The following is an 11,560-nucleotide window of genomic DNA, read 5'->3' as shown; positions in this document are numbered from 1 at the left end:
TATTCTGTCGAAACTGCCAGACGCGGATCGCGATTTCGATCTTTTTGGATCTCATCAGCGCGTCGCAGGCAGCTCCGACAGAACACAGACCAACTTTTACCTGCTGTCTTAACAGTGCGTTTCAAAATGTAGCATTGTGCTACAGATGGCGTTCACTGTGCGAAGAGAAACAAACAAACGAAGAAAAATAAGGATGATTGTAAAGAAGAAGACTCTAAGGAACAGAACGTTATCCAGTTTGATGAAGGCAGTGAATATGATGAGTTGATGGACCAACTATCTCCTGACTCTGTTGATGCAGAACGTATGTTCTGTTCAAGACTTTTTTCAATGGATAAAAGTGGAGAAAGCTGGATTAAATGCTTAATGTGTGGGCTCTGGGCACATTATGATTGTGCTGGTCCAGAGTTTGATACTTGGATCACTACTTTTGCAAGTAAATTAAGTAACTTCTTTCATTTATCACAATATTTTATTTTCATTTATTTGATTTCGTAGATATTTATGTCCATTTTTGTTATTGATACGATGATTTATGCTTATATTCCATATATGGGTACCTATTCCATATTTGGTTACTCATTTGTGACTTTGGTTTTTGTGTTAGATTTTAATTTGATAACTAATATATTTGATTAAAGGCTATTAATTACTACATATAAATGTATGACTGATTTTAGTAATAACATTAAACTGTTCTCATTTCTATGAAGTTTTTTTTTATATCCCTAAAACAAAATGGTATTCCATATTTGGTGACTTTCCTCTACTTATGATCGAGAACTCCTAGCGGTTCATTCAACCATAAAGTTTTTCCAGCACTTCCTAGAAGATCGTACATTTATTACGGAAACTGATCATATGCCTCTTGTTTATGCATTGCACAAAAAATCCTCACCTCGTCAACTTCGACAGTTGTCATTCATATCACAGTTCAGCACAGAAATCGTATACGTAAAAGGTGAAGATAACATGGTAGATCAAATCATAAATCAAATCAGCATGCCAACAGTGCTTGGTCCACAAGAGATTCAACGAGCTCAAGCTGACGATAAAGAACTTTAAAACCTATTACAAAATTCTAACTCATCATCGAAATTACAACGGCTCAACGTTGATCCTGAACAAAATGTCTTCATTTATCGTAATATTTCTTCTAGTTTTGTTAGACCATTCATTCCTAAGAACCATCGCAAAACAGTTTTTGAAACAATTCACGGTTTATCTCATCCAAGCGGCAGGGCAACGAGCAAACAATTAAAAATGAAATACATCTGCCCTGAAATGAAACGAGATGCTCTAGGTTGGTCACATGGTTGCGTGTCGTGTCAAGAGTCTTTTGGCGGAACACCGCTCAGAATCGGTTAGAGATAGGCTTCTGAAAAGGTCATAAATCGTCGTATCGCATGTTTTAGACGTTTTAGACCATCCATTTTATTCTCATTCCACGCATAGAGGCTGTCGCTACCTCGAGTTTTTTGGTGAAACACCGCTCAGAAACGGTTACAGATAGGCTTCTGAAAAGGTCATAATTCGTCGTATCGCATGCTTTAAAGACGTTTAGCGACATACTAGATTAGATCCCAACCATATTCAAGTACCAAGCACCGGGTTCAATCATATCCAACTTGAGCTCATTAAATTACCTACAGTTGATGGATACAGATATTGTCTCACAATTGTAGACAGATTTTCTCGTTGGCCAGAAGCCATACCTATTAGGGATATGACTGCAGATACAGTAGCAACTGCTCTTATTGATAATTGAATTTGTCACTACGGTACCATTATCAATCACTTCTGATCAAGGTACTCAGACCTTTTCACTTCAATAGCAAGATTAGTTGGCGCTTTATGCATTAGAAAAACTCCATACCATCCAGCTTCAAATGGAATGGTAGAGCGCATGCATCGAACTCTAAAAGCAGCTCTCATGTGTCATCCACAAGTTCACTAGACTCGGCGTCTACCAACTGTGATCCTGGGATTTTGCACGTGTGTTAAAGAAGATTCAAAAACCTCACCAACAGAATTATTGTACGGTACAGCGCTGCGTATTCCTAAAGAATTTTTCGTAAATCAGAACATGCCAGCTGATCCACAAATTTTTGTAGAGAAGTTCAGAGAGTACACAAGAAGCATCACAGCAACTCCAAGTGCCCATCATACGAAAGCTCCAGTATTCATACTTAAAGACCTACACAGCTATTCACATGTTCCTAAGAGTTGATGGAGTTAAAAAACCACTCGAACAAGTGATTGAACGAGTCAATGGCAGAGTGTTCATATTTAATGTCAATGGTGAAGAGAAGTCAGTGTCTATAGAAAGATTTAAACCCGCTTATGAAGCAGAAAACGACGTTACTACCTTAGCCCAAGACAATGTACCTGAAACACCAAATCCACAGCAATGAGATTAAGGCATGGACCGGCCTAAGAAGACGTACACCAGAAAGAAGAAAATATCGTGGTAAAGGTCTAGATGATGGCCCCCACCCCCGAAGGGTGGGGGGGATCGAAAAAGGAGCTCTCCCCCACAACTGTACCATAAAAAGTTCGTGCCGGTCTCACCCCCATAAAAAGTTATGGGGGTTCAAAGTTAATAAATATGCCAATTTTTATACATTTCTAGGCATGTAAATATTTATATAGTCATTCTTAAACAATATTCAAAGGTAAAACTAATGAAAAATACATAAAAATATTGAGAAAGTTATATAAAACATTATTTAAATAGCTTTATCAATAGGGTAGGTTAGGTTAGGTTAGGTTATCGGGTTTTGTTCAAGTGACCACCCTCTTTCGATCCCCCACCTCCACCCGCTTGAAAATAATTTTTTTATTGAATTTTATTTGAATTATAGTGTATGAAAATTGTCAAAATAATTAAATTTCAACCTTCATAACTTTTTATGAGGGTTAGACCGCCGCAAATTTTTTATGGGGTTTTACTCAGGTGACCACCCTCTTTCGATCCCCCCTACCACCACCCCCTTCTGGGATGGGAGCCATCATCTAACCCCCATAACTTTGGGGGTGAGACCGCCACGAACTTTTTACGGTACAGTGGTGGGGGAGACCTCCTCTTTCGATCGCACCCACTCCCACCCCCGAAGGGGGTGAGGCCATCATCTACCTACCTTTACCAGTATCGTTCCCGAGTGAATGCACTAAGTCACTAGGGAGGGAGTGATGTAACCGTTCGGCAGAAACTTTCGCTGCCAACCGTCAGAGGCGCAAGCGTGCCGGCGTGAGCAGTTGATAGCAATGAAAAAGCAAGCAGTCAACAGTTGAAAATAAAATTGCATAGTTTACAGCACGCCACAGCTGTGATCCTAAAAGTATTTCTAAATTGTTGTTTATTGGTTGTCATTTTGTACTAGTGAGAGTTAATAAATATTATAATTAGTTTAAACGGTTGTTTCCATTCTCTTATAAATTGCCCAAAGAATCTATAAATCGATTAACGCCATCTAAGCATAATATTTTAAATTACATAACTTTTCGTAACATGCAGCTGTTAATAGATAGCAACACATGCATTATTCTTAAAAAACAATGTACATACAGCAATTAACTTGTGGAGTTTTGGTATGAATATTACATTTTTACATAACACGACTTAAAAATATTTTATAAAATCAATTTAATAAATATGAATAAAAGGATATACATGCTTTCAGTATCATAAGAGATGGTTTATTTACCCCCATTGCCTAATGTATATTCATAGATGATCAAACTTAAAGAGTAAGCTCTTTAAACTTTACCTCAATGTCCTTTTTGGTCTTAAACCCAAATATTTTAAAATTACTAATGAATTCCAAGAAAGAAAAGCACCCCCACCATCATCCATTGCCCCTTCTCCAACGTCCCAACTATCCAAATGTCCAGAAACAACCACCACCTTTTCTGGTTTCTCACCACCTTCAATTAAAATCCTTTGTTATTCAGGTAAATCAAATACTTCCTAACTTAATACTCAAAACGTTGTATTATTAACAAACAATAAAAACAATAAATTAATATTAAGTTCATCAGCATATAAGACACTAACCAACCTACTTGCTGCCGTTAAACAGCATTCAGTATATAACTGTAACTACACACAACGTCAGTTCTACAGATTTACTATTTAGTTCATTAATGTTTGACAAGGTCCTTTTCTATTTAAAGATATTGACTTGTTAAAATATACAGCCATGTAAACTTAACAGAATATTAAATTCGTGGTCAATCATCTGTCGATATTTTCACAATTAGTGGAAAATCTTTACAGGTGGCGTTCACTTCGTGATCTGCAGTTATTTAACAAGCTTCTCATTCACTATTATGCAATTTATTTTTGTTACAACTTTTGCAATGTATAAATAAATGCTTTTGAAAGGCTTGCCTTTTATTTCTGCTATAGTATTTCTTGATAACTTGGGGCTAAAAGTTTGAGCTTCCATTTTCAATTTTATTATAATTCTTTCACCTCTATCCTGCATTCGTCTTAACATATGAGAATCTTCTGCAGTAATACAGGCAGTTGGTATTTTGGTCACATTATCAGAGTAGTCTTGCCAGCCAGTATGAGGGGTATTCAAAGAAAATGGTGTAATGGATCTTACTAATGTAGCAACAGCTCCTTGTTCTGCAGCTTTACTTGCAGCAAACTGACGATATTTAACAGTTTCACCATAACTTATGTACCTTTCGTTAAAAATCACTATTTTCCCATAAACCTGCAAAAAGCAAATAAAACAAGAATGTACTGTCAACACAAAAACACCTTACATGTGCAGCAATGTTTTCCAATTCTTCAAAAGAATCAACAACAACAGCTTCTGCAGTTATGCCATCAACTGGAGTTCCTACACTACTCCCTAAACCAAGCATGTTTAAATTTTGATATCTTGGTTGTATTAAAACTGCTGATTCGTTACCCCTGCAAATAAAATATGTAAATTAAATCTATTTGGTATAATTAATAACAGATTCTCACCTAACCCAATGGGGAACATACACTTCTTCTGAGTGTACGTTTTCTAACCCAAGTTCCACCGACTTATTTAACATGTAGTCAATGGCATTTTCTAAATTTTCTGAACCAGCAATCCTATTTCCAAACTTATCTATAAACTCCGCTAAACGCCGGTACGTTGTATTTTGCAAATCACCGACTAGAAGGGAATGTATAATTCGATTAACAACAGTCTTGTAGGAAGCGATTTCTTTTTGCAATTCCGGAGGTATTGTACATTGATTCACTTCGTTATTAAATATAGTAGAATTAAGACTTGATAAATAACTAAACAACAACATCAATGTCACCGAAATATTTTGTAATAGGTTCATATTTACTTCGTTTAGAAAAACTTACTGTCTTGTAGAATTAGGTTATAATTTAAAATTTGACATAAATTAGGTTACAATTACAACAGAAATAGCGGCTCATTTAGCCATACTTTCACCATTATATACAGGATGTTATTTTCGCTGAATAGAAAGACTTAAACCCGCTTATGAAGCAGAAAACGACGTTACTACCTNTTTTTCATTGTCTTCCTTTTTTCCGATTAGACATCTTGTTTTTGTATAAAACTGACAAAACAGATCACAAATAGTGAAAAATGTAGAACTTTCTTTTATTTCGTTTTAACATAATCACGCATGTTTACATATAGTTATTTTACAAAAAGTCTGACGAATATAGACTGTTATCTCTTATTTTTTCACGGAAAAGTATGTATACACAAAACATGATACAACCGCATCTGTATATATGCACATGCATATTACACATATATGGATGGATGCCTAGGTGGTTTTGTGTGTTTTGCTGCCGTAGAAGAATATGTAAATGTGTGCAAGTGTGTACGGGATCGTTGTGATGGTATAAGTTCTGTCTGGGAACGAGGGGTGCGGGGGCAGCTTATTGGTGGCGGTCGCGAAGACTGCTACAACAACGCCGATGATGATGATGACGACGACTACTGAACCAAAGCAAACTGTGAAAAAGTGGGGACCGAGACCGAGAGAGAAACAAACTGGGAACATTGACCAGGAAATGACGCCGCGTGCTAATAATCCTCGACCGGATATTTAATATTTACCATAGACTCTTTGTAATAGATAACAGTAAAAGCAGGGGCAGAATAAACAACAAACAAAATTTTCAAAGTACCCAAAATTATACATAACAGCTATGATATTTACCTTCTTTTTGATTTCCCTACATCATGCATTTGCTGACAAATATCACAAGTGGTGGACGATAACATTGCATTTTGTTTGTTGTGCACATTTTACATAGAAATTACACACTTATTTCAACAAATTTGTCGATGAGGGTTAGTTTGAAAACGCTATTTTACCTACAATACAGATATACCGAAAAAAACAAATGGATGGATGGATTCTAATCATAAAAAAATTTAAAAAAGTAAAATATCAGAAGTAATTTTTACAGTTTAAAGGACTAAAAACGAAATGACAACGCCTACACTTACTTAAACCACTAGAATTAAGAAACCAAATTCAAATCAGTTCCCATTTTAGTCCTATAAGTTTCTAGAAATAGTGGTCGTATTTGTTAGTGATATTTTCTGATCAAAGCGATGTGCTGGTGGACATTAATATAACATTACGTATTCTTTACGTTAGCAAACGAATACATTTTATATTTACATTTTTGAGCATGCGCAATTCATAAAAAATTTACTACGCATGAGCAAACATACCACTTTAAGTATTCTTTTGCCTCTATAGAACGACTGGCGCATGCGCATGTTTTGAAAAGCAGTTCACATGCTTTTTTGTCGCACACTTAATCAGACAATATCAATAACGAATGTGGCCATTATCAAATAATTCAGTAAGTGAATTGCTAAAACTATTACTATGACGTATTAATATTATATATTATTTTAAAAGATGGGACAATGAGTGTCAAATTTTGTGCACATCCATCTTTTTGAATTGTTTTTTTCGGCTTACATTCGACGGTGAATTCACCCAAGTTTACGCAGATGAATTGTGGTGACAAAGAATTGACATTAGGTACGGTACAACAGGGGTATGAAACACATCTACGCACATCTAAAGTCTAACAGTGAATTTAAAAATTGTACAAAATTAAAAGTAGAATCACAGAAATACACAATCGAAATTATCCGTCAATAAAGACAAAAATTTAGACATTCTGTTAAAAATAATAAATACTATACAGGAAGGGGTGTGTTTATTTACAAAAAAAATTAAATGGTGGTCGACCGGACCCGGGTCCTTTAACCTGAATGGGATTCATTATAATCTGAGCAAGAACGTAAGAAGTGGGGTATATACTTATGTACAAGTTCCTTTCGATTTTCTATTTCGACTCTTGAGATCAATTCTGTTGCACAAAAATTCAAAATCTATATGGTCCGGATATAAAAAAATACACCGATTCTAGAAAGCTTGTAAGTCTCAACCTATTACCTAGTTCATGATATTTTTATTTTTTATGTATAATTTATGTATAAAGAGGTCATTTCTACTTCCAGGCACCTCGCAGTCTACAGTTAGAGCACCTTAAACCCTTCTAACACGTACGTTACAAAATATTCAAAACTTTCCAAAATACCACAATTCTTATCACATTTCCGTCGCCTTATCATTTATATGTATGTATATATACCTAGCTAGCTAGTACAAACATCAATATTTTTAATCAACCACGTTAACCTGCATAATTGTGAGAAAAGTCACTTTTCCATCTTATCATGTTTTCTGTTTCGTTACTGCTAATTAATAATTATTTGCGTAATTAATTTTTTTTCTTAAAACAACAACCCTAGTAGGTACTTAACAACATTGATTATACTTTTCGAAAATCTCCTCTATTCTCAAAATAGAATTCTTTCTTATTCACTTCGAGACAATGTCAAATGGTCAAGACTAAGGACAGTAGAACGGACATTTGCACTTATCGTTAGTAAACAACTTGGGCGCAATTATTTATCAAAAGACCTGAGGAAATTCCTGATTAATTTGCATTTACTTTGTACTTTGGGACATTTGATCGAAAAAAATAACAATAGTTCGTATACTGTCCTATTTCCTGACGAGAAGGTATTAAAAATGCATATTGTTAAATGCTAAAGAACGAGTATGTATAACAGTATCGATATTGTCATGTCATTCTGCTTCGTTTACATGGGTAATGACAACTTGGTGAAGATTATAATAAAAATCAGTCATTTCTTTTTTTTTTAATACAAGCTGCAACTTGTTTTAAGATTCATTCAACATAGAGTCTTTTTGTATCGTTTCTTAATTTTTGTTGGAGAGTATGTGAGCAAGCTGCCATTGACAAACGTTTAGATGAACATCCGACAATTCAATTACTTACGTCTCGATTACATAAATGTATTATCGAAAGGACAACCACGGAGCGTTTAAAAAAATCGATTGTGTTGTACTATAGAAATTGTGGATTTCCCTAGGGATAATCACGCCCCAGAGCAATCGATCTCGACAATGTCTTTAGGAACGTCGACGAACTGATACACCAATCGTTGGCCATCAACTTTTGCGAGTATTCCTCTCTGATAATAGTATCGTAAAGCTCTTCCCATTGTCTCGTAATTCATGTCAGGTTTATTTTTGTGCAATCCCCACAATCGAGATACCGCTTTCGAGTCGACTAATTTGAACACTCCTTTCTCCCTGTTCGTCCATTTTATATACCTCGGACAGTATTCACGATCCTGAAGCAACTTGAGCAAGAATTCCCACAGGTAGGTAGTCGAACCCTCGCGACTTTTACGCTTTACTGATCCAGGTTCGCCAGGTTTGGGTTTTTTCATTTTCTTTAGTTTTCGCGATGGGAAGCCAAGATCCAGCATATACGACAGATCATCGTTAATGCTGGATGTGGCCGCTTGGATTACCGACGTGGGGATGGCATGTCCTCGCGTCGGCGAAGGTGCTGAAGGGGCAGTAAATGGAGAGTGCATACTTGAGGGATGATAATTTTGCATGTGCTGGTTCTGTTGAGCTTGGTGGTGTTGAAGGGATGAGATGTAGCTGCTGTAGCTGTCCGGTACTACAACAAAAAGAAAAAATTGTTAGACTTTCACTCTTTCACAAATTAAAACTGATCCTATATTATATATGTATGGTAAGTAAATTATTTTCAAAAATTTAAAATTAAAATAGATCGCCAACGATCAACGTTTTGACCATTCATACATCAATACTAAAAATTAGAATAATATCAAAGAGATTATATTATATTATAAATATAAACAAATGTATTCCAGAGAAGAAAGAAATTAGAATAAAGTATATGAGTATATGTTACGGACCACATGGATAGTGGATACGAAAAGTAGACGACCGATCTGACTGGCTGCTCTGTATCCATCTGCCCTTGTACAATTCTTTCCTTTGAATAATACACTTCCGGAATACCAGAGAGCCCTTTCTCTTACCTGCTACCGAGTTTGTAAAAGAAACCTGCACCACCCTTTTCACTCGGTCGCCCACGACCTGACCCACTTTTCGACAAAAGAACCAACACAACTGATTCCGAAAGACAAATAATGAAATACCTAAGGGTTGAGGGCAGTCAGCCGTCAAGCCTGAGAACGAGGAAGAACTAGGTCAATGAACATACACATATGGCCTTTTCATTTATTTAAAATAGACAATTAATAAAATATGAACAGATGCGACATTCGAAGAAGCTTTATAGACATAAACTCATCCTTAGGTACTCTAACCAAGATGATAATGTACGTTTTTACGTAAAATCGAAACCCTTTCACCTGAATTTCAATTATCGTCGGGGAACAAATAGCAACATTATATTGTTCGCAAATACCTATATAAGTTTACGATGAATATAATTAATTGGTAACTATTAATAACCACCTGTTATTATTTCTAATAACCAAATCATTGGGTTAAAGTGTCAAATTGTGGATAATTCATCGAATGAAATGGTTGTTATTACTTTTAATAGTATGCGGACATATTCGAGTAGAGATGCAAAACCGAAAATTTCAAAAAGAATCTAACCTAACCAACCACACCAACCAACCCTAACCTAACCTAATTGGTGTAACCAAAATTACCAATAGTAATGCAGTTATTGATGTGTACAATTTTATTATCTACGAACTGTGTAACAAATGTATAAGATGATTCCAAAGCAATTATTACAGAGCTCATTTAGATTAAATAACATTTTCAGCTTTTATTGCAGACAATACCTTTGTTGCTAGGCCTTTTACTCTAGGTGACAAGTAAATATAAATACAATAAAGGATAAATATTCGAATATTGAATAATATCGATGCGTTGCGTCCAATAACGCTGCAGTCTGGACTCGTTTAGGTTTTGTTACATGAATTTGTTTGTTTTATGTCATTAGATTAGTTAATCGAAATTCCTAAAAAAACACATTTAGTGATTGCCACTATGGCATTACTTAATATGAATGCACGTATAGTATAGCCTTCGAAATTTCAACCTAGAATCGCACGTTTTTGACCCGTATAGCCAACGATTAAAACATTTTATTAAACACCGACGTATAAGGAGCATTAAAGATAATCCCGCCTTAACACTAAATTTCCCTAAAATACGGAATTTAGGAAAAAGTGATTTACTAATGAATATTTACAGTCCGGGTCATTAAATTACATGACATTTGGCTATTAAATTTGACCATTCAGAAAATTTTATGAAATTTTAAACCGACACCGGTCTGGAGAGATGCTTTCGTTCCTTATTGTGATTGGTTTCATTTCTTTGGTCATTTTAGGCAGTAGCATGATTGGGGACGTCCAGAAATTTTTTATCTAAAACTCGCGTCTCGTTCCTGTTACCATCTGGTTATTTCCAAACAAGAAAATTGAAACAGCAATGACTCTTTTCTGGAAAATTTAGAATTCTAGCGGCTCTGTCTAGTATTTTCAATACACCTAACGTAATAAGGGAGGTTTGTAATTTTTTTCCATCTATCTATGGTCTTTTTCCCGTGTAGGTAAGTGAAAGTGTAGCACAAATTTGAAAAACAAATGACGCTATGTTTTGGATAAAAACCTACGTAAGTAACACTTTCCAAATTCTGATTCTACTAAAATAACTAGTTGTTATTATTACTTTAGCTTTGACGTACAGACAGAATGACAAGATCTGCTAATGAGTAAAAATTGTTAGATGCAGGTATCTAGGTATGTATGTTGTTGCAACAAGAAAACAACAGTAACAAAAAACCAGGTAGGAGAACTGGCGAGGTCGGGATGTTTGACCGAATGACCCGTCTAGCTCAGCCGGCCGTGGACGAAAAATAATGCATCGGCCTCTTCAACGGACCGTTCGGACGACTGGCCAAAAACCTAACCTACCTTACGCTCTAAGTCTCTAAACGAAACAGCAGACTTGATACATAGTCCAAGGATAGTCCAGGGTCACTTTCTGAAATGCGCTTGACTATACTGAATAGCATCCACTTTTTACTAAAATTATTGCACGAAAGCCAACTTTTGTTTGAAAGAGTACAGAGTATTTTTTACAATGACAA

General features: G+C 35.6%; 2 protein-coding genes and 1 long non-coding RNA gene across 3 annotated transcripts in view; all 3 read right to left on the bottom strand.

Annotated features, from left to right (window-relative positions):
- LOC108733955 (carboxypeptidase Q) overlaps window positions 1-5,389 on the bottom strand; it is a 15,016-nt gene extending 9,627 nt beyond the window's left edge. The window contains exons 1-4 of the mRNA XM_018465324.1: window positions 4,988-5,389; window positions 4,780-4,930; window positions 4,394-4,727; window positions 3,771-3,927 (exon numbers count right to left, since the gene is read on the bottom strand). Coding sequence (XP_018320826.1) covers window positions 3,771-3,927; window positions 4,394-4,727; window positions 4,780-4,930; window positions 4,988-5,340 — 995 coding nt within the window. The 5' untranslated portion in view covers window positions 5,341-5,389. The remainder of the gene's footprint in view (window positions 1-3,770; window positions 3,928-4,393; window positions 4,728-4,779; window positions 4,931-4,987) is intronic.
- LOC112904180 lies at window positions 107-2,527 on the bottom strand. Its single transcript, XR_003230942.1, has 2 exons — window positions 899-2,527; window positions 107-825 (listed from the first exon to the last, which is right to left on the bottom strand). It is a non-coding gene; the product is annotated as an uncharacterized LOC112904180 (long non-coding RNA).
- Window positions 5,390-6,205: 816 nt separating the features above from the next.
- Window positions 6,206-11,560, bottom strand: part of LOC112903880 (ecdysone-induced protein 74EF-like) — a 213,812-nt gene continuing 208,457 nt past the window's right edge. The window contains exon 6 of the mRNA XM_025973579.1: window positions 6,206-9,073. Within this exon, the coding sequence (XP_025829364.1) occupies window positions 8,478-9,073 (596 nt within the window). The 3' untranslated portion in view covers window positions 6,206-8,477. The remainder of the gene's footprint in view (window positions 9,074-11,560) is intronic.

The sequence above is a fragment of the Agrilus planipennis genome, unplaced genomic scaffold (assembly GCF_000699045.2).
Source record: "Agrilus planipennis isolate EAB-ADULT unplaced genomic scaffold, Apla_2.0 scaffold43, whole genome shotgun sequence".
NCBI classification, from domain to species: Eukaryota; Metazoa; Arthropoda; class Insecta; order Coleoptera; family Buprestidae; genus Agrilus; species Agrilus planipennis.
Note: the sequence above shows the minus strand (reverse complement) of the source record. Positions and strands in the feature narration are given on the sequence as shown.